Source organism: Dreissena polymorpha, chromosome 8 (genome assembly GCF_020536995.1).
Source record: "Dreissena polymorpha isolate Duluth1 chromosome 8, UMN_Dpol_1.0, whole genome shotgun sequence".
In the NCBI taxonomy this organism is placed as follows: Eukaryota; Metazoa; Mollusca; class Bivalvia; order Myida; family Dreissenidae; genus Dreissena; species Dreissena polymorpha.
Genome location: NC_068362.1, coordinates 25,621,118 through 25,645,634, shown reverse-complemented (window position 1 = coordinate 25,645,634; position 24,517 = coordinate 25,621,118). Strand labels below are relative to the sequence as shown.

The window sequence follows — 24,517 nt, the reverse complement described above, 5'->3', positions numbered from 1 at the left end:
CGTGTAAACGATGATAAGTTTCCAATTTTAATATAGCAATGAAACCTCAAGTTTCACTTCGTGCATATTATTATTCTTATCACAATACACAATTTATTTCATTTCTTTGTGCGTCGACGACGAAAAATTTGCAATTTAAATTCAGTATTTATGAAACCAAAACCAGGCAACCAAAATTGGTGGACAGTTAGACTATTTTCTTCTTTCTAAAATATTTCTGATTACTAAGATGTCAAAAAAGAGAGCGAGATATTCAGGTTGCAAACAAAGCTTTACTGTGCAAAATAATTGAATCGAAAGTTTTCAATAGTTATTTTAATTAAACCACAATTTACCTACTATAAAATGTGTAAATATATAAATTTGGACCATGCAAAAAGAACTTTGATCGTTTGGATGCTTATATATGATAGTAAAGTCCACCCCTTATGCTCACTTTTCACCAAAGTTTTGCAGCTGTAATATATTTTTCAGATTGTTTTCTATTTAAAATAGGTTTTTAGAGCATGCATGAAATGTAGGATACTCTTCGAGTGTGTGCATACAAAATGTGACCATGACTATAATGTCTTGTTATCAAACGATGTAACACAAGTGCGTTCATTGTGTGCACTGAACGTGATTTCTTCTTGTTTACGTGTGCATTTATTTATGTTTCCCTTCAATGCTGCTTTTGGAAATTCCCTCACTGTTTGTGGCAATAGCAGCATGAACAAAGAATATTATTATATCAGTGACTCACATAACCCTGTTTTACTTCACCAGTCATAGTGATTGTTGCACGGGGATTGAGGCACACTTAGCAAACCACAGCGCTACAGCTTCTCATTGATTCATGGAACAGACACATATGGAAGTTCAAAACGACTTTATATCGGAGTCGTAAACTTATTTTAAATATACATAAATGCTGTCATTGTTATATGTTAACCGGTTATTTATTGATTTCTTCATAGCTCTGTTGTGCACGGATGGGTTCATTTATTACCAAATAATGTTTTATGGGGGTTGTTTTTCAGATGACATACAGTTGGGAATCCAACCGTAACATTAAATGGATACGCTCAACACTCTCATATTCTGTTTTATGGCAAATGTGTTTATGAACACATCACCATCGAGGAATGCTGGTTAGCTGTTGGGATTCCAATCGTAACATAATCCAGGTTTTTTCGTTTCACCTTAATCTTACCTGTGCGGGTTGCATTGACTTAAAGTTTGCATTCACCAAGACATTGTTAACAATTTTAAGTTAAGATACTTTTAACAATGAACATTAGAAGAAGAATTTGTACAAAGAATGTTGAGCTATATGCAAATGTATATTTTATTTTGTATGAAATTATACTGCGTAAAAACATTTGGATAAGAAATTAAAAATGTTCCTTATCATATATCATAATATTTAGGGGGGGGGGCCTTATTTTTGCATCGTATCAATTTTAGAATGATTTAATTTATTGTGTTTTTGTTCATTCTTATGTTTGACATTTACTTACTGCAAACAATGTTTCGAGTCTACGTAATCTGGTGAAAGGCAAGGTCATTGTGTGGTTTGCGGGGGGGGGGGGGGGGGCTTCTTTAGCCTATTTCTGATCTTTTTATGTCAAATATGCATACAATGACGGAACGAATGAGTTTTAATCAAGGACAAAAACCTCGAAGTTACTTTATATTTACGTTTCGTAGTATAAACATAATGATCCGAGGAGTATTAATCGAATAATGCATATAAAATGAAAGAGATGTACACCTAAACAAATAAAACATCATTGGTGACAGGTAGCATACATTCGGAATGAAATGAACATTTAATATATATGTCATTAGCATCATATTATAATAATGTTCATTAGTATAACAATCTTAAAAACAGGTAATCATGTTTTTTACGTAGCAAAGTGTCGTTCTCTAAAACAAGTTAATAAAAAAACTTCAATTTATCATTTTAATAACTTTTTAAGTGTTGTTTTGTAATAAAATTATTTCGGTAATTCACTTTGTACATGAAAACTTGCATCAGAGGTTTATTGTCGTTGATGACGTAAATTAATTATAACAAAATGAATTCTGATAGAGCGAAAAACTGGTCAAAATTTCGACTAAGAATATCAATCATGATTTAAACAGTTTCCGGTTAACCGTTACTAAAAAAAGTAACCGGTTTTTTATCATAAGAACAACAATAATACTATCATGACGGTTATATAAGACGTCATGTATACTGTCTGTGCTTGAACGGCGGAAAAAATCCAGGTGTGTTCAACTGTCACTGTACACCCGTACCGATGAACTGCCGTCGCAGCCAGGATATATTTTGCAGAATTGGGAAATATCCTTATGTTTTATCATATGATTCAGATATATCTCCCTGAATCGTGGATAGTCATTGAATCGATCGTACATAAACTCAGCATAGTTGGGGTGATACAGCAACATATTAGTCTCATTTGTCAAGTGCACTGAAATCAAAATGAAATTGTAAGCGCCGTTTTCGTTTCTTCAAAATAACGACATAAGGAAGTTATAATTTTATCATACATAGTGCTGCCTGCAGGAACATAGGATATACGTGCCTAGTTTAACAAATACGCTTAGAAGAAAAATAAATAAATTTTAATCGTCGTATTGTTTCTGCAAAATGACGACACAATGAAGTAATAATTTATAACATAGTGCTGCCTGCAGGATCATAGGGCAAAAGTGCAAAATTCAACAAATCAACTTACAAGAGCAATCAGATGGTTGAGAGGACCATTTTCCGTCATCTCCGCAGATCACCCATGTGCCCAATCTCCCCGGAAGACTTGGTGCGAACGTTCTCTGGCAGGCTAGCACGCAAAACTGACCATAATCTGAACTCCAGTCATTGCAGAGAATAGTTCCGTGCTTTGGTACAGGCAGCAAATCGCATGGTGTTGCTGAAGAGTCAAACGCATTTGTTTAAACAACGTCATGTTTCTTACGGCTGTGTTTTGCGAAACGTCTTTCACAAAACAATATTAAGCAACTTAAGGTATACTTACGTCTCACTATGATATTAAATGCACACTCGGTTCTTAAGGCGTTCTTTATTTTGGTGGCAGAGTAATGGATCGTGAAATCGCCCCAAGGGAAAGTGTGGCTAGGTGTCTCATAGTTTGAGACGAGATGCAACTCTGAACCCATAGGATCAAAGAATGTTGGTTCAGTCTAATAGACAAATTGAGACCTTTCTGTCGCGTTCACCCGAATATTATTAGAACAGTTCGAAGCAATTGGTGGTTGTTTATCTGAAACACACGTATTAAATCGTAAATTGTTTTAAACAATATTGGATTTGCATTTTGACTCAATATTATTTATCTTTTAAAATACAAAAACATTGTAAACAAATTTTTTTATGGTGATAGTACCTTCATTGCAGGTTTTTCCCGCCCATCCAAGAACACATGTGCATTCGAAGTTTTCAGTTAGATTTGTGCACGATGCCTTATTCATGCACGGTGAACTACTACAGCTGCTAGCATATGCAACAAAAACAAAAACAATAAGTGACCATATACCCAATGTTTTTAGACTATTCAAGCATTAAATAAAGTTTTCTTTTAAATAAAATAGTTTACCGATCGAATGCTACAATTATACAACAAAACGATACTTACATTTGCAAACAAGAGGTTGACCACTCCATTTTCCATCAGTATTACATATCCGCTCCTTGTTCCCAATCGTTGCATTGTAACCATCATTACATGAATATGTAGCTATATTTCCCAGGGTTGTTTCCGGAGCCGTCACGATACCATTGACAATTAAACCCGGATCACCACAATCTATTGCTACAAGAAAGTAATTATAATATTCATTATTTTAACGTATATGTATGTGACCCAGCATATAAGCAGTATAATATTAACTAGAAATGGTGCGGCAGGGGCCGACGCGTATCCCCACGCCTCATGTTTGACCCAGGGGCGCCCCAGGGTTGGTAATGGGGCCATGCATAGTTGAGATTGACTGTATTGTCATAAGAGAAGTTCAGTATCAATTAGAAGTGAATCGGTGTAGAAATGAAGAAGTTATAGTAAAAGGCAATTTTGGGTGTGGACTATGTGGATGGTGCGCCCCAGGGTTGGTAATTGGGCAATGCACATATGAAATTGACCGTATTGCCATATGAGAAGTTCAGTATCAATAAGAAGTGAATCGGTGAAGAAATGAAGAAGTTATAGTTAAAGGCAATTTTGGGTGGGTGTGGTCTATGTGGGCGGGACACCCCAAGGTTAGTAATGGTGCAATGCATAGTTGAGATCGACCGTATTGTCATAAGAGAGGTTCAGTATCAATTTGAAGTAATTCGTGTAGAAATGAAGAAGTTAATGTAAAATAACCTAAACAAATGAAGAAGTTATAGTAAACGGCAATATTGGGTGGGTGTGGCCTATGTGGGCGGGGCACCCCAGAGTTGGTAATGGGGCCATGCATAGTTGAGATTGACCGTATTGTCATAAGAATGGTTCAGTATCAATTTGAAGTGAATCGGTGTAGAAATGAAGAAATTATAGTAAAATGCAATTTTGGTTGGGTGTGGTCTATGTGGGCGGGGCGCCCCAGGGTTGGTAATGCGGCCATGCATAGTTGACATTGATCGTATTGGCATAAGAGTGGTTCAGTATCAATTTGGAGTAAAATGGTGTAGAAATGAAGAAGTCAATGTAAAATAACCTAAAAAATGAGTGAAAATCTCTGACCCGGTCCCACCCCAACCCCCATAACTTTTGACCCAGGGGTCAGATCAAAATTCCAAATAGTGCAGGGTCGCACATATGCTCATAGCTACCATGTGTGTAAGTTTCAAGGTTCTTGTGCTAATAGTGTAGGAGGAGATAGTGGCCAGGACGGACGGACAGACGGACAAACGGACGGACAGACGGTGGAGATAACCACAATATCCCCACGCTTTTCAAAAAGCGTGGGGATAACAATGCATATAAATAAATGTATTATAAACTATTGTACAAAAATATATCGCTAATGGTAAATTCATTCACTAGTGTTTAAAAGATTTGTTGATTCATTCACTAGTGTTTAAAAGATTTGTTGATTAGCTATTTGACGCTTCTTTTATGTTATTTATACGTTTATATCTATACATATCATCCGTAACTAACGTACGTGTATTACAAGTTTGACCACTCCAGCCGGGTTTGCAGACGCACGTGTAGATTGTACCACCATCTTCGCATCGAACATAGTTGACACAGGGGTTGCGTGCGCAAACGTTAGCTTCTGAAGAGACAGTAAAATGTTCTTAGAATGCTCACAATAAAACTAAAATAGAATATTTTATACTTAGATCCACTAAGATGATTTATCTTGCTCGCCATTGGTTCCTTTCCAGATATCAGGACAAGAACACATATAACTCTCGGGCTTGTTTGTACATGTGCCGCCATTCTTACAAGGGAAGCTGTTGCACGAATTCATATCTGTATAGACAATGACAGCATTACCAAAGCATTTCCAAAGAACATTTCAAACATACTTATTTACATACTATGTAGGTAACTAAATTGTCTGGTGACTTATAAATACTACTTTAAGTCTGAATACCAAATGATACTCTGATAAAAGTTAAAGGATCTTCAAAGAAATACACAAACAAAGCAGACTATAATTTATTTGTCTTACAAACGCAAACTGGTTCGGTTCCGCTCCATTGAGCCGAGGACTGAAACGTGCGTGTGAGGTCACCACCTGTGTAACCGTAACCAAGGTTACACGTGTAAGTGGCGGTTCCGCCAAGCTGAGTTGACGTCACGCTAACCGATGCACCACGCACATTACCAGGCATACCGCAGTCGGCTAGAAACATTGTTATATATAGAAAAAGTAATAGGCGTCTCATGGAAAAACCCGTAATATACACTTGCAGGATGTGTGTTGCAACATGCTTAGATATAGAACAAATAAACGGTGTTTTGCAACTGTTGTGTCATTTATTTATTGAAGTATATTTTCAACATTTACGCGTGCGTATAATAATTTATTTAGTACCGGTAACTACTCAGAATTGCTAAGCTACTTACGTGGCGGTGGTGGGGGTGGGGGTCCGGAGACCTACTCCAACCCCAAAAAAATTTCTTCACGCGTTTATGTTTCCTGACGAGTAAAGATGCCTCGTCACCTTGAGAGAATAATAATGATGTTTTGTATTGCTAAATTAAAAAAAATAAATATATATATATATATATAAATTCGTATCAACACAAAAATATAAATAAATCATAACATAATTTTAGATTATGTTTACTTTTTCTTACAAATAAGTGGATCAATTTCGAGTCCATCGTCATTATGGGCGACATAAACCCAACTGCCGTCGGTACATTCGATATGTTGCAATGTGTTACAATGGGTGTAGGTACAGACTGTGGCATGCTCCACCATCCACGCCGAGAAGTCTGTGCTGAGTCCGCCCCTTTCGTCCACGCAAGTGTCCAGTCTTGATGTGTCGCGTATCGATAAATAACAACCGCGCTGATATAATGATTCCTGGTTGCGAAATATGTTAATGTTGTAAAATTATATGCTAAATGTTGAAGTAAAAATAATATAACACAATACACAACATATTGACCTTTTTAACAGAATAAAACAAAGCATTCATCTAATAAAGAAGAATACAACGCAGTAGAATATAATACAATATTTACCTTTGCTATTATTGAAAATAAAATAAAAACTTCATTATCGCATTATCCGGCGTTTATTACATAAAAAACACGAAACAAGAGGTTGTAATATAGCAGCGAGTACACAACAAGTCCAATGTCAAGAAAGTTAAAAAAATAAGCAAGACGATACGTAACTTGGATGGATACCAGGTATCACTCCTGCTGAACTACGTTACAATGAGAGTTGCGTTTGTACAACGCGATACGGCGTCATTACTACAACGGTTACGGCGTCTTTCCACAGTTTGTTGACGATACGGGACGTTGTTAAAATAAATGGTAAATGACGGTAATTTTGAATAGTTTTTGTATGTGTAAGCCAATGTTTATTTAAATACGGATATTGTGTTCCTCTTTCATAGCTTGCCATGTAATTTATTCCAAGGTTATCGATAAAATGGAAGTTTTACAGACTTGTATAGACAACTCATAAAATCATTCGAATATAATTCAAAGTCTGACATTAAACAGAAGAAAATACAAACAAACGTAAGCAAGAAAGAATATTGAATCAATCTTATCAAGATCGTTTTCAAAATTAACTGCATGTAAGTGTAACGAGATAAATGTTGAGGAATTAAAATGTTACGGCGTCTTACAGAGAGTGTTACAGTGCATTTACTACAATATGTTTAAGGTTACGGTATAGTATCGACGGGTACTAGAGGTTTCGGTAAATAACAAGTTCGGTAAATTGTATTTATATAGTAAATCTTGTGGAAGTTTCGGTAAAATGGTAAATCTTTATAGAGGTATATCTACAATGAGGTGTTAATGATACCTAATATTGGCTTACATCAGGGTCATGTATTTATTTGCAAACTGGTGATAAATTTTTACTTTATTAATTAATGCAATGCCTACAGATAAGAATTTAAGAGCATGTATGAGCTACCACTGAACTTTTAAAAAATAATAATTATAGATACCAAACCCAAAGATGTAGATTGAATTTAAAATGTAACTTTATTGAAAGTAAATTTACGATTTAAATAAATCAGACTTTCAACATTTCTTTTTCATAATAAGTCAAATGTACGTATTACTTGAAACTAGAAACATAATATTAGTTGTGTTTGTTTTCAGCGCAATTTAATTATTGTGAACGTTTTATGACATATGTTAACATATGTTAATTCTTTCAATCAAAGGACCATCGCTTCGATATGTCCAGCCTGCCAAAGACGTTCGCGAAACGGAAGAAGGGCACTGTGCCAGACAATGACAAGCCAGCCCGCGGGACTATGCCTGTCCGTCAATATCACAATGCTGATTGCTCGAAGATTTTGCCACATCTTCGCCATGGATTGCCAGACAATATTAAGATGTGTTCCGTTATGAAATTGTAAGACAGTGTACATACCGTTTGGTTAAGCATATTGAAGTGTGTTACACGTGCATATAAATGCGGGTTTGTCAGAAGTGATCAGGTTATACTTGACATTAAGAAATTTAGATTTTTGATGAGTTGATTAATATATATATATATATATAATAAATATACTTTTTACTCTTAGAGTGTTCATAAATAGCTTTTTTAGGATGACACTTAATGGTGGTATTGTATCCATCATGAAGACAGATGACAGATCAATGTAGCTCAGAAATTATGCAAAAAGCTCCCATATAAGTTTTTTGTTTTACTTTTGTGTTGCATTAAGCTGTCGCGTGTCTAACATAATGCAAATAACTCATCATTTGAGAGATTTGTGTACACATGTTAGACTTAAGTTGATTCGCACTGCAGTTGCTCACAACCTACTTAGTTTATTCTAGCATAATCGGAACTTGTTAACACATTAATGTATGTAATATGTACCTTTAATTGGATACGACCTTTAGCGCCTCGGTATCCGAACGTTATATGAGGGTGTACCATGGCGATTTAAAGCAGCATGCGGATGGTACAAAATAAAAATAAATGACAATATTCACTATAAGCGTGTTTTTTTTATATTTGAAAGCGCATTAATACACATCTCCTTTAAATATGCTTCTAGTGATTACAGTTAATCAAGTCTTAAGCGTCCAATTAAAAAAGAAAGTGCCATTCCAGACAGCTGAATGATAATATGTGGTGACATTAATATATTAATACTGCTTGTTTGCAGTGAGATTAAAGATTATAGCATCATCGGTAAGGGAGATAATTCGTTTTTTCATGAGCGCGTAGCGCGAGTGAAAGTGTTGAAATTATCTCCATTACTGGTGATGATATAATCGAATATGTTACGGTAAACAAATAAGTTTTCTATTTATTATATGCTATTGTAATTTTTGTATATCAATGTTTGACAATTTGAAGAGTTATTTCAACAAAACGTGTTTTGCGCGCCAAAGTGATGACGCCATTTGTAGCAATGACAAATAAGGATATAGTTAACGGATATTTTTTATTTGATTACCTAGCATATAACGAATAATTTTATTTATAATGTGCTAGGCAGTGAAATCCAAAAAGATCCGTGAAATATATCCTTATTTCTCACGGTTGTAAATGAAGTCATCAATTCCTCGCGAATCTACGTCATCTTGCAAACGCGCAAAATTAATTTCGTTTAAAACGCATCAAATGGCAAAAAATGAATAAGTTTATAACGATGGCATTTAAGAAATAGAACAAACAAATAGTATCGATAGATATTATTAGTAAGAAGGACACATTAAAGGGTACACGAGGATACATACTTGATTAAAATAAAAACGATTTGAAACACATGAATCACCTGATTCAACATCGCTAGTTTAAATAAAGCAATTCAAAACAGAAAACATTTAACCCAATCAGCACTATTGACGCCTTGATACGTTTTTTTGAAAATAAAGTATATCCAAATCAGGCAGCTCCTTTGCTTGATCAGAATGTACTTGATTTGCCTATGCGTTACCAAAGAATAAGCAGCTGAATAGTGCCAAATCAAAATGTATTAAATTGGATGAATTATTATTACATTTAGCTAATGACAATTCATGCCGTATGAATATTTGCTTGAATATTCAGCGCTGAATGTGTTAACTTAACAGTGTGGTAACTATCAAAAAACAAACACGATATTGACTAATATCCCCATAAATGAAACGAAACAATTACACTTAAGAATTTATCTACCGTCTGTTTTGTGGCAAAAGGCGTCGATGTACACTGTTCAGCTTTTTCCTTAGGCTCTTCGTTGTTGTTGCAAAATGCCGACCTCCATACTCACGCCCAAAATGCTACTATCGTGGGACGAAATCTCCATGGTTGTAAATTTGACTGCCTGCAGGCGCTGTAACGCTGTAAAGAAGACACCGTAACATGTCTTTACCAATAATTGTATACACATGGGCATGACATGTTTGTAAAAGATCGAACTTGATACAAATCATTGAAAATAATCATCGTGAAAGAAACTGAGAGCCAGAAACAACGACTTAAATTGGGTTGTCTATGTTTTGTGCTTGAACTACTGTCTTTTATCGTGATGTCACGCTAGAAAATGTCTCTTTAGCTTAGGTAGCCAGTAAAGAAACATTAACAAATGAAAATAAATGCCATATCCCGTTTGACATGTAAGTTTAAACAAAGAACTAAACAGTGTTAACGCGTGTGTATGTCTATAACTGTCAAGACGCTGTGACCGTTGTAGTTATGACGCCGTATCGCGTTGTCGTACAGACGCACCTCTCACTGTAATGTAGTTACGCGGGAGTGGGTATACTCGCATATGGGAAGCGCTGAAGGCAGTTTTCGATTTATTGGAAAACCGTTTATTCTTCTTTACTCTAGTCATACTGACTACCTGAATTGAAGGATGGGTATAAACTACCTTTATATATGGATAAGTGCGCTTCTGTTCGTGAATATTAGTGGACATCGGACAAATGAAAGCGTGTGTATGCTTTATATTTTGCAATTTTATTAACATTGTTGTATAACATTTCACATAAAAATACAAAACGTCTTCGGGGAGAAATCTGTAATACTTTGGAAAATTGAATTGAAAATTAGGTCAATGGAAACACATACATAAATTTGTCTGGTCAATATATAAAGAGAAAAAAACCTCTCAACCCCCCCCCCCCCACACACACACAAATTGCTACAAAATGTATTTTAACTGATCCTGGTAGGGTATAATGTCCTTTAACATAGTAAAAGTTAACCAACATCGGACTACCGAAAAGTTAATTATGGTTACTATGTGAGTATTCACTCAAATTTCATTATTTTGGTGTCTATACTTAGGTTTTGGGGTCAACTAACACATTCAGATAATAAATAATTATGTTAGTAAATAACGTAACAGAGAAATCCAGCATGACGTCCAAAATGACCGCTTATGCAATGACCGCAAGTGCATAACTATTGACTCAAACGAGTAATTCTTTTTGTGCGATTTCATAATAAAAAGATTTGCATGTTTTCTGTTAAATATTTATCCTTTGTATAACCTTGCATTCCGTTATTATAGCTCAAGCGTCATTAACAACAAAATATTCAAACAGATCAATACATATATTACCCCCGCATCACGGACGAATTTTCCGCAAAAACAGGCCACGGAGCGGAACACTAGAAATAAGACAAAATTCAAAATCTTGAATTACGGTTGGCAAGGCATACGTGTACTTACGTATTTGAGGACCTGTCGCAATTTTGGGATTATGACAAGAGAGTCGATATTTTGTGAGAAGTCTTCTTCAGCTTCAGGTAGGCATCATCGCATTAGCAGGGAATGATGAATATTTTGCATCAGGGAAGCCAGTACCCTTAGCAGTCGTCAGTCAAATTCTTGCCTATGACCATTTGTACTCTGGGGATAAGTCGTGAATTATGTCTGTTTGTAACCTACCATGAAGCACAACCTTCCCACCATTTTGACGTTTGACGAACCCTTGTATTGGAATGCTGCCGAAATTATCATGTATTTTATACAGCGTAGTTGCCTGAAAAGTATTGTTCTGATGTTGGGTTGTTTTCATAAACTTGATGGGAGCAATAGGATTCTTTATTGAAAGTACCAGCTCAAAAACATACTTGAGAGTTGAGACTGTTTATGGGAAAAATGCCATTGTGCCAATTATTACAGAGAAAGCTGTTCAAACGGCATTGAGGGGCCATTTTCGTGTTGACAAGTACCTACATGGCCAGCTCATATCAGAAAATTCCGAGATTCAGATACTGTTTGATCAGGCAAAGGAGTTGTACTCTTCCATTCTTAGGGACGAGACGACGCAGATGTTTTATGGTCTAATATTTAGATCAAACTCGAGACGGCTGCAGAGAAGAAGATGAACTTGCCCAAACCACAAAGACAAGCCAATTATTGCTGAATTATTACCTTATGGCGATCTGCTTATAACTATCTTCAGCCAAATTGAATGAGCAGCCAATATGATACGCACCCAGAAGTTTATAGAAAGTTCGTTAATGGTTTCACAATGCTGGTCGGAGTAATCAGTAATTGGCTCGGCTAAGCAGTGATTTTGCCATTGAGCAAACATTGATGAGGTCTCTTAAGAACACAGGTTGTCTTACATCACAAGTCCACAACACAAAGACGCAACTGAGGTCCGCATCAAAAAGAGTTGCTTCTGATCTCGAGAAAATGCAGATAAAGACTACAAACTGCCCACCCTACACAGCTGATCCTCTTTGAAAAACATTGTTAATTGGATAATGGCTGGAGCAGATGTGAATGTTCACGCATTTGGAGAGGTTGGAAACAAGATCATAAGAGATATCATAGGAAAGTCGACCTCTGTTTTAAAAATCTAAGTGAAACGATAAATACCAAAGTCATGGGAATAGCTCCGCTGTGAAGATTGCTAAAGACCGTGATATATATCCTGCCATTCTGTTTCAGCATTTGTTGGTAGTGTCAAAATCTGGAGATCTTTGCCTTGAAGATATATTGTCGTATAAACTGAGCCCCCATCCTCCTGCCCTCTTTGCAGTCAAGAACATACTTAATAAAGCAGACAAACCTCAGATCATTCAGTCAATGAGAGATCAAGCTGACAACGTATCAAGTGAGGCTGTGATGAACAGATTGTTATGTGCTTGATGGTGGCTCTTTGCTTCATCGTTTACCATGGAAAAAGGGCGACACAAACAACGCAAGAGCCGAGTCTTATTCAGATTACACGGACAAGCAACAGTGGTGTTCGATGATTACGAGGAAGGTCCATTCATCAAAGATATTACACACAAGAGCAGAGGACAAAAACGTGAACCCGAGTATGAGTTTCAACGAAGAGCAGAATGATCATGCAAAAATGAGGACTTTTTTCTCGTGACAAAAAAACAGGTATGCATGATTGCTCTGATCCGCATAGCTCTGACTAAACGGGGATGTAATGTCCTTGTGTCACCAGGGGATGCAGACAAGTGTATTGTTAAAGCAACAATGGAATGACCCCGTCCATAGCCCCACAACATTAACCGGCGAGGATACAGATAGTGTTAGGAGATAGTGGACAGGTGAATGTCATAATTTCGATTTTAAAATGAATCAACTGCTTACTGATATCAACACTTCAATCAAAATATTTTTTGTCTCCAAAACCATGACGTCGGACATAAAAATCATCAAATTTGAGTAAAACGTTATGAACTTGTGATCCTTCTCATTGTGGCGGTGGCTATTTTTGGAGGACATGTTGGATTTATGTGTATCATACTAAACTTACACTATGTCTGATGATCTTAAAGTGTTCTTTGGTCCTGAAACCTGGGTATAGACCCCAAAAATACCAAATTAGAGTGGATAGTTACATAGTTATGATCATAAATAGGTTTTTGCGGCCATCTTGAAAGAAAAAAATAATTCCGGAGGTCTGATTTCGGTAACCTTTTTATATGTTATAAATTACGTGCTATCCTACCAGGATCAATGAAAATACCTTTTGTAGCAATTTTTGGTGGGTCAAAGTGTATATTGACCTGACTAAATACCTTTCAGTGAATACTTGATAAACGTGAGTATTGACAAACTGCTGACTATAAAATATTCATAGCACTGTCATTAAAGCGTGATATTCATTTGAATTTCAAGACTATTCCTATTTTTCATATAGTTGTATTGATATTATGGTTTATATGTAGCAAACAAAACGTGCAGTTGTAATGTCATCATTTTATACGATTATTATAACTTATACTTACTTTGTGCAGGATAACCAGGAGGTCCCTTTATTTCTTTCAAAAGAGCGTTGTCTCTTGTCTGACCTTGTGAATGTGACAGGCGGTGACGTCACCTACTGCGATAACATTGGTGGTAAAATAGTTCCGGATCACCACTGGTGTGACGTGAAAGGCAAGGGTGAAGATAACAACATTCAGACGTACATGGGCGAAGGGGGCGTGTGGATGAGAGGGTTCGGAACTAGCTCGCACGAACAGAGAGGTGAGTAAGCAGTGATTAGTAAGTTTATCAATTTGAACCACACGTTTTAAACAAAACAGTGTACGTTACTAGCAGAAAACATTATACATGTATATGTAACAAGTTGAAACTGAAATGCATGGAACATCGATTCCGTGATGTGGTTAAACAAATTAAAGTAAGTTTAATATATTCGTTCGTTTCATTATTTATAATTGCAAGTAAACATACATTTTTAAGCTCCTGTATTATTTCAGGAGCCGGCCGAACTTAACGGTTTTTCTGGGGCTTTTTCGGGTTCTTGATACCTGCGGCTTCGCTTCTGTACTGCATAGCTTCGAATTGCTTCAGAAAAGGTGAGACCTGTGATATTTTTAACAAAGATATACAGACAGACTGAGAGAAAGACTTAAGATGAAAGGAACGTGGTAAAGTATAAAATATTTTTTTGTGAAAGAGTGGTTAAAGGTTGGTATGCTTTAGCGGGATTCCTTAATATCATACCAATGGTTTATGATTTTTCCAAAACCTTACGAGTGTCCTATTTAAAATTTGTATTATTGTTTAACATTTATAAATTCCAAATTTAAAGGAAACATTTACTGAAGTAAGCAAAGTCAGTGAGTCGCCTCTGTTTAGAGTAGTTTTATTTAAAGTATTCATATGACAAAAAGGGGGCATGAGCCTATGTTAATGTGTAACGTTGCTACCTTTGATTACAGAAACATCAGACGTACAGGACTTAAGGCCACCTCCTTCATACACTCAGTGTCCACCTTCTAAAATACAAGCTGAATACTACGCCGAACGCCGTCAGACATCAGTTACGGTTTCCTGGACAGAGCCTTCTAGCACTGGAAACGTGGTAGGAAGGTAAGAAGCATTATACATTACAAAAGGAATGTGTCATTTATTTCGTTTTGTGTTCTAGTTGCGTGTGTTATGATTTAGTCATTCTGATTGAAAATCGGTAAACTTAAATAGAGATCTAAATAAGGTCTCACTCATGCTTGTGCAGGACAAAACATCTGTATTGGATTCTATAGGTTTAATCTATCAGAAATATAATATACTTTCTCAGTTAACGAATTCTGGATAATTGGTAATTTATTTTAATATAAATTATGTCACTGTTGATCAAATTGAAGCATCAAAATAAAGTTAGGGTAAACATCAGTTCTTAATATATATATTTATCAGTATTAAAATCTTTAAAATTGCTCATTCATCAATAAAAAAAATGATGCGGGCTTTTTTCAAGAGAATTATACCAATGAGACAAAAGGTTAATGTTTTTTTCGGGTATAAGTCAAACTCAACAGAAATTCAAATATGTAAAATCTATGTTATTTTGAAACACACATATTTCGTTTATTCGATACCCTTGAGTTAAATCAGGTTAGTTTAAACACTTTATTTGTTCGCCAATACAGTCTTGATTTCTTGGCCGTATTTCTATTGCAATAACACATTCGCAATACAAATAATGATATTTCAAAAAAATTCTCCATAAAATAAAGCGCGTTTAAATCATTCTACTATCCATGCGAAACCATATCTGTGTCAATATCTCTTGACTGTGCCTTCACTGTGTAGGCTATAAAGACGATGTCCTGTCTAAATTTAGAGTTTTGTCGGTTAAGTGGGCCAATAGATTATTGACGCAATCGGTTTAACTTTAGGAAATAATCCCACTAATACGAGGGTACAAATTAAACTGTATTATTTTATCATACAAAAGAACATACCTTTTAAATCGTTATTATTTGAATTAGACTATGATTAATGGATAAAATGACACAGCGTTGTATGTACAAATGAATTAGATGGGGTTTCCAAAGTGGTTTAGATCAGATCATAAAACCTATTGTTACTTAATTGTTATGCATAAAGTTTAGTCAGCAAGCTATACAAATAACAGTGGTGTGTACCGTTTATGTAATCCGACCCAACATCGGAATTTGGTGTCTATACCGGTGAAGAACGCACTACAGAACTTTATACGCACATAAAACGCTTCAATACTCAACATCCGTCAGAAAGAAGATATGCATGTTTTCAAATGAATTGTATTTTGTCAGTAGAGGGGAGATAATGTTTACATTCAGGCAGCTCTCGTGAAATGAATAATTGTTTCATATGCAGACCACAATTAAATGTATTACCAAAGAAAGCCGAAGACGAAAGGTCATTTAAGGCAAATTTGTATAAACAGCAAAACATATATATACAAAATCGGCCTGGACTAACCGAACCATGGTCCCAACTCTTTACGTGGTAGCGTTCTCATGCAGCATCTATTTGTTGAAAGAAGATATACACCAATTATGCCTCAAGAGGGCGAGTCTTTCGAAGTATTCTCAAAGATTCATCTTCCAGATAAAGTGATGGATAGTACTCCATATTATCTCCTTAAGTTTCCCTTGTTGCAAAAGCAACGTAGTAAGAATCTATGCAAACGCGGTAGAGGACCAATTGAACTGCACAGGAAAAAAACGTTGACTATTCGAGACTCTAAGGCGATCCGACAGCATTAACATAATTTGCTGTTGTTTGCTTCTTTTCACAAACGTTCGCGCCTAATGAGTTCTAGCTGCGTTATGTGCTCGTTTTTTTTTCAATAGTGTGACTCTTGTTGAAGACCATAGGATGGTGACCAGGAGCATATGATCCACATTAATGTCGTTTCTTCGTTGCCCCTGCTATCCCATGTGTGTTAGTTGACACTTTTTTCCTAGCGCGTTAGTATCTGAACATTATGTTCACTTGCGAGAAGCTATTAATTTCAGCGTATAATGATGCAAAAATGCAGAGGACTTGATAAGGTAGCGACACCGTTTATGTTAGAAGAAAACATGCAATACCACTTTGTGACATTGTGCCATAGTTTGAAAAGATAAACAATATTGATGTTCCTATTGATGTCTTTCGTGACTCATTAAGGGACGTCAGACTGGGTTTCTAGGGGTATTAAGTAATTCCATAGCTGACCCATGTTTTCGGGCATGTGAACTATTTTTTAGGATCGCTCACAAAGCAAAATCCTAGAGATGTGCGTCTTTTGTGGTTGAACGTGTATGCCTTGCAAATTTGTAAACGATATTGGTCGTAGAAACACGGTGATTACATAACTAATTGGCAAGTTATACAAACTTTCAATTCAAAATTCAAACTTTCCATTTTATATAATGAAGTAAAACTTCAGCTGCTGGAGCAGTATTGCATTCTCATTATATACAATTAGTTTGTCCTTTATTTAAGGCAAGTAACCAATTGCCAAAACTTTTATTTTTCAACACGTAGCTGACATTTTTTGCAGCCATATTCTGTTTTAAATTAATGTACATAACAATCGTTGATTTTCAAACGAACTTAAACAAAAATGATAAAACATGTATGTAATTGACGAACATAATAATTCTGGTGTCAAACACTGATAACGACGTTAAAAATAAGTTCAAAGTGTCCGTTAAAGTGCAACATTTATTTTTCATAAAGTGGCTGACAACTTCATGCAGCGATATTTAGTATAGAAGTAATGTAAAGGCCGTTAATTGTTTAACGAAGTTTGCAAAGACGATTAAATATGTGCCAAGTATATAAAGTATTATATACTTATAATGTAATATGCAAGTACTGCGCTTTAGTTATGCAACAACTGACAGTATTTTGACATGATATTAATTAATTTTGTATAAAAAATTGTAGCATATGTAGCTGTTTAGTCGTTGTGTCTACGACGCTACTAATTGTGTCAGAAATGCGCATTTCAATAATAACGGACTATATTCTGAAATGCATCAATCAGGGTAATGGACTGACCATGAGTGCTGATGAAAATATATTCATACTGTCTAGGCAACATCTTGCGATAAGCAAAGATTCTGTCCGTATGTTTCATACCTAAAACATTCTTCTTTCTCATAATAAACGATCGTTTGAGAGTACAAATCCGAAGCACACATGCCGAGAAAACAATATTTGTTGACCCGACCCGAATGTTCATAGTCGCGCCGTTTAGTCGAGATCTTTGAATACTTTTGAATTGTAATATATTTCCCGAGACTTCATTGACGTTATGCACTTTTCCGTTCTTATGGAGTGTGAGCTTAGTTAATAATGCATAAATATACATACAAGTCAGGCTTTCGGATTAAGTAAGAGTTTTGTGATTTTTCATTTATCTTCACGGCTCATTTTGATTCCCAATTCATATTTTTCTGATTTCGCTATAAACATAAACAATGCAGTTAGTTATTATACATGCTACTTTATATATTGCAGTATTTATATACTTTCGAAAACACCATTTATAACATTTTCGTAAAAACATAAATGACTAATGTTGTAGGAGTTTTACCTGCTCCGGTAACACGACGAACGGAGGGTCTTTCAAAGGCTCAATAGACGGTCAAAATTACTATTGTACGCACACAATAACAGATCCGTAAGGAACGAAGGATTCCTGTTATTTTGGTTTCAAAGATTTCTGTGAGTAATCAACTGAATATGTTTTATTCATAGTAACAGCATTGTCCAAATAAACAGTTTACTCCTTATACTTTCAGAGATGAATAAAAGAAGAGTGTAGATGATATTAAAGATACTCGTTCAACTTTATGATTGTTATTTTAAAAATCATTGTATATTTATTTTCCTCTATGCAATATATAGTTCCACATAATTGTTTTACTACTCTTTATGTGTTCGGCAGATTTAATTTAAAATATCAAAGCTGAATTATCTGAAGGTGACGGATTATACTAAAATATATAAAAATGATCAAAGTTGGAAGAAGTTGACTTTTTCCATTACAAATATACAATTGATTCCTTGTTCTCACTAAAGTTTAAAGTCAAATATTTTAACCGAGGTATCTCAGACTGGAGCACATCGTTATGACCTGATTGTGTAGGAAATAATGAAGTGACGAATTGAAAATCCTGAATAGAATTGTAATAATTTTTACAAATTGTATTTTTAATACATAATACATAGTCTTCAAAATATAAACTATTAACTGATTTAAACTGACATGATGAAATCCCTATAATTCACTTATAATAATATTTTGGTGATAGTAAAGGAAGGAATATTTCTGCGACAAAGTTTACAGAGTTATGGCTGCAAGTCGTGTTACTCTATTATATATGTAGATATACAATTGTAGTGGCAGTTGTTGAACATGTTGGTGGATTTCCGAAAAAACTAACCGCTGATTTACAAAAATCTTAAGATAACCCAAAAGGACATCATTTCTGCTGTAACAGCTTGTGTGGAATTATGTAAAAAAAAACTGAAATTAATAAACTGAACTTAATTGGATATTCTATAAATAAACGGAACCATTACTCACATAATTTTTTATTAATTTTTAAACATGGGCCTTATAACCTTGCTTAAGATCTGGATAATCCTTTTTAAAAAGTGTCTTATTATATTTAAGTGCTTAACTGAAATTTATATATTATACGGTTTATTATTTGTAACGATAATGGCAACGAATTGTTAATGTAAGGGGTATGCTACTGTTTTTATGGGCGTCAATCGATCATGCTTATCAACATACATGTACTACCTACGTAGTCAGTTTTAATTGAAATGATATGTTTACAAAAAAAATCCACGTTAGATTTTGCCTGTACTGAACCATCACAATCGGCAACCCGTCGTAAAGGTGAATGCACATACAATCTTTTGTATGGTAGCGAATGCACGTTTGAATGCACAGATGGCTTTCGAATTCCTATTGGTGCACCTATCAAAGCCACGTGTGAAAAGGGGGAGAGGGATATCATAAACTGGACTTCACTACCGGATTGCGGAAGTGTGTGTATCAATATCGCTTTATGCAATTCTTCGTCGACTAAACTATTCTCATTTTATTGCAATAACACTTCTGGTTATATGTATATACTCGCCCAGCATATGTTTGTCTGTTTTAGGAAAAAGATGTCCCGCTCCTTTCGCACCCGCAAATGGATATGTTTCTTGTAGAAGTTCTTCTTACGAGTTTGACAACGAATGTTATAATTCATGCAATAAAGGCTACCGACTGGAGAGCTCATCCGTCATAATCTGTCAATCGGACGAAAAATGGTCAAACACGACGAAAGCTGCTAGATGCTTAGGTACCTTGCTTTAGTGGTTTCTGAATATCGGAAATATATTTGATTTTGATCGTCGCCCTGATGTTTTTATAATAAACTATATGTTCCTTGTATATTGCGTTTAATCGAGTCTATTGGTTTTGTGCCATGCAGACGAAGAACCGCCGGTTATCACGTGCACACATCACGTGGTTTACGCTGTTAGAGGCACATCATAGGCGTCATTGGATTGGACGGACCCTTTAGTTACTGACAACGTTGATCACAACCTGAAAGCTGTAAAGCTTTCGGACATTAATAAAGGAGATGTGGTTAAGGAGGGAATTTACATCATCCAATCATCCAATATCGTGTGACCGACACCGCTGGAAATTACCATCCGCTATTGTCAGAATGCCGCGTAACCGTTGAAGTAAAACGTATGTGAAATATATTTATTTGAAAATAGCTGATTTTATTTGAGAAATAATAAGAAACATTCGTCTTTCACTCAACAGCTTAAACAATAAATTCGAAAATCAAATTGTATTTAATAATGACGTTATATATACCATCATAGAAGGATGTACCTGAAAAAAATTAATTGTAAGAGTAGTTTAACTTGTAAATATCAATTACAAGATAAGTATAAAATTATTATATTAAAACGTTTTTCGTCAATTTAAAACGTTGTAAAGACTGATTTTTAGTAACAAGACCAAATCATTTAATGTCCTTTGGGTATGCGTTAAAACTCATTTTAAGTTTGTATTATTCGATAAATTATATAGCTACAACTTTTTATATAAATAGTAACATACGTTTAATAGTATCATACTGTTACAGTCGTAAAATGCGCTTCCGGCCCGACGGATAGTTTAAGCGATGCCCGTTTCATTAGATACAATTGTTCCGATTCCATCTAGACCAATGGTGTGGAATGTGAATTGTCTTGCGAACTTAACCTTGAACTGAACGGGACAAATACAATGTCTTGTGAACGTAATGGAACCTCTAGAGTTGGAGTTTGGAAATGGAATGGACCTGCGGAACCGCGATGCAATGGTGAGAATACTTTCATGGAGTCAAACATAATTAATGTATCAATAATCCAGGTTATATATGTGTTATGTCGGGGCCAAGTAAACGGCTTTGTATGTATATTTACTTTATTAACCACATAATCCAAACACGGTACAAATAGCTGACATCCAACATTGTAAAAATCATAAAGTTCAACTAAATACAGGAAAAAAAAATTAAACGACCGCAACGAATACATGTGCAATGAGATCCAGTTATATATTGTAAAATTATACGTTCTTTAAAAAAAAAACTCATCACAAATCGAGACGTCAGTTTTATGTGATGTACGATTATTATATAAATTTCTTTCAATTAATAAATACACTATAACATAAAATTATTTTCTGGCCTACAATCGGGTAGACAATTAACCTACTATCCAACTATTCTTGTTGTTTGAAAATCCTAGTTATTCAAACTTTTAACATAGTTCATGCGACATAGCACAAAAGCTGTAAGATGACGATACATTGATAAAACACATTTATTCGAACTATTTCAGTTGTGAGTTGTCCGCCCTTGTTACCTCCTGCTAACGGCGCCATGACCTACGACAGCATCGATTCCATACCACTTTATGTTATGCTGTGTCAGTCTGGGTTTGACATTCCGGTCGTTGGTCTTTCCTTCACTGGTAGACTAAGCTGCCAGGACAGTGGAAAATGGTATCCGTTGGATAAGTTCCCAGACTGCATACGTACGTTTAACACGTTAATTTGTTAATTCTTGACCATATTATTTCACTCGTCATAATACTTAAATGAGCTAGATACCTTTATTATACGTTAAAAAATACATGCTGGTCTTCAGCAATTCCATATATAAGAAAAGTTCATTTGTAAGAAGCATTTCTTGCGAAAACAAAGTAAACGTTTTGCGTAAATATAACCCAATATGTTTACTTTGACAAATAAATTAAAAATACTTCCAGGTCCGATGTGGGGCGATATGGTTCTTCTGACAGAGCTTATCTATCAAGGAAACTGTGCAGATGAAAAAACCAAAAACGCCATCAAGGAAGCCGTCTTAAAATACCTCAGCAGAATTAAAGATGATATAGACAGATCAATATGCCCTGGTCGTAATTGTAGAGTAGACAACATCAATGTCGTCTGTGGATCTAATCAGAAACGGCGCTCTACAGTTTATATACAAAGACTAGCTAAGAGACAAACTACCTACGCTCGAGTGACTTTTGACATCGCGACACTATTTGATTTATCAAAAACCTCGAGTCAGGAAGCATTCAACATTTCGTTACCACTGTTAACTGCAATAAGTGACAGATTAGCTAAAGATGTAGAAAACGGCAGCCTCGATATAAATGGTTTCACGTTAGAACGGGGTGCATACCAAACAAGTAACAATACACATTTGAAATGTCCGCTACACTATAAGAGAGATGGATATAAATGCAGTGATTGATTTTAATTATTGTCTTTAATAGTGAAAATTGTGATACATGTTAAGTTATGTCGATATGTTTTGTTTGAATCTTTGTTCAGGCATATAAAATACAAAATGTTTCAGTAAATAATACTGTTTTTCAAACATTTTTACAGAAACCAATATTTGCCCAAAAGGAACCTACATGAACTCGACAACGGGGAACTGCGAATTTTGCAACATTGGTGAATACAATGAAGATGACGGAAAAGCACAATGCAACCTTTGTCCTGTGAACCACACCACTTTAAGGAAGGGCTCAATGCGTCGTGAGAACTGTACCAGTAAGTGACTTATAATAATACAAACAAGACACGTAATTAAGATTTTTTGTGCATTTCACAGGAAACAAAATAGCACATATCTTGTTTACAGAACTGTGCGACCCGGGTTATACATCAAGTTCTAGAATGATTCCATGTTCGGCTTGTCCTTTGGGCACCTATCAACCAAGTTCTGGGAAGTCAGCATGTATATCTTGTCCAAAGGGACACACTACTCAATCAACAAACAGCACATCGGAAGACTCATATACACTGTTCGATATTAAGGTATGAAACCTGACAATGAACATAGAATATGAAAATCTGACAATGCAAATTTCATTTGAAAATCTGATACGGTATGTATTAATGCAATTGTGCTTACTGCCTTCATGTTTTTGAATTCTTCAGATAAACAATTTAAACGGACGTCAGATGCTTGGTATTGCAAATAGTAATATGTCTTCATCAATGATGTCACTTACTCTTTGGGCAAAAAAGAATGCTGCTACTTCGGAGGATCTCATTCTAGCTGTTTATGACGGTTTTAATGACATATTAACAATACGAATGGGACACAACCTAACAGTTTCGAGCGGGAAGGTTGCGACAAGTGTTATGGACAATATCATAATATATTCTTAAAACAAATATTTGGATTCGTCCCCACTTACATATGAAATAAAATGATAAGCTACCCTGGTCCATATAAACGTACTCCCAGAGCCTTTGATGATTTTTGCTTTGGCGGCTTTGGTTTATACAGCTGAGAGTTGAATTATTGCAACTTATGCTACCCAAACCAACAAATACATGTATCCAGACATAGTATCAGCCATAATTAACACTGTTAGCCATATATTTGAAATGATGGTCATCCAAATATTCAGTGACTAATTTATGAGACCTATTCACACACCCATGTGCAAGTATGTGCCAACAATATTATTCATATAATCATTAATTCAATTTATTAAAACAAAACTCACTTCTTATGTTGCTCTATGGATTCAATCATACGGACAATGATGTTAGCAAGTTCTTCCATCCTCGGATGTTCGGTCCACATTCTCCTAACATTCAGCGACAACGAATTAAGGGTAAGGAGAGAGTCGTTCAAAACATTCCTTCTTTGATCACCAAGTAGAATTCTACCGCATGATAAAATAATTTCTTTAGCTCTCTGAACGAATTGCGCCGCCATTTTCTTCGAATATAGCATTTACTGCGGGGTCAATATTTCTATTTCAAATTATTTTACTTAATAAAATCATTAAAGGACAAAAACATATGAACAAACACATGAATAAGCTTATTAAGTTTCTTTATTCTTCCGTATTGATTTTATTTAAATTTATTGTTAAATATTTAATTATTTTCTTTAAAAAATCTCGGTTTGTTGCGGCAAAAAGTTTGGTTGAAAACTGACCCAAACAAATAAATGTAACAGCAGGCATACAAATATACCAACAGTCATAATTTGTCACCGCTGTGACAAAATTGTTACCGCAGTGACAAAATATATATCACCGCAGTGATTAATTTAT

General features: G+C 35.3%; 1 protein-coding gene and 2 long non-coding RNA genes across 3 annotated transcripts; 1 reads left to right on the top strand and 2 right to left on the bottom strand.

The window, feature by feature from the left end:
- Window positions 1-1,686: 1,686 nt before the first annotated feature.
- Window positions 1,687-3,494, bottom strand: LOC127842132 (uncharacterized). The gene is made up of 4 exons (XR_008031493.1): window positions 3,396-3,494; window positions 3,027-3,272; window positions 2,730-2,921; window positions 1,687-2,462 (listed from the first exon to the last, which is right to left on the bottom strand). It is a non-coding gene; the product is annotated as an uncharacterized LOC127842132 (long non-coding RNA).
- A 1,862-nt stretch (window positions 3,495-5,356) lies between these two features.
- Window positions 5,357-6,117, bottom strand: LOC127842137 (uncharacterized). The gene is made up of 3 exons (XR_008031497.1): window positions 6,072-6,117; window positions 5,674-5,847; window positions 5,357-5,471 (listed from the first exon to the last, which is right to left on the bottom strand). It is a non-coding gene; the product is annotated as an uncharacterized LOC127842137 (long non-coding RNA).
- A 13,920-nt stretch (window positions 6,118-20,037) lies between these two features.
- On the top strand, window positions 20,038-22,686 carry LOC127840395 (uncharacterized). The gene is made up of 5 exons (XM_052368807.1): window positions 20,038-20,217; window positions 20,350-20,615; window positions 21,022-21,240; window positions 21,764-21,958; window positions 22,193-22,686. The coding sequence occupies exons 3-5, from the start codon at window positions 21,165-21,167 to the stop codon at window positions 22,684-22,686; spliced, it is 765 nt and encodes a 254-aa protein (XP_052224767.1). The 5' UTR covers window positions 20,038-20,217; window positions 20,350-20,615; window positions 21,022-21,164.
- Window positions 22,687-24,517: the final 1,831 nt, after the last annotated feature.

Bases quoted from the DNA above. Each gene is read 5' to 3' on its own strand.
- LOC127840395 (XM_052368807.1), top strand. From the start codon at position 21,165: ATGTCTTGTGAACGTAATGGAACCTCTAGAGTTGGAGTTTGGAAATGG. The intron at 21,241-21,763 runs GTGAGAATACTT...GAACTATTTCAG, and splicing joins TGCGGAACCGCGATGCAATG to TTGTGAGTTGTCCGCCCTTG. The intron at 21,959-22,192 runs GTACGTTTAACA...AAATACTTCCAG, and splicing joins TAAGTTCCCAGACTGCATAC to GTCCGATGTGGGGCGATATG.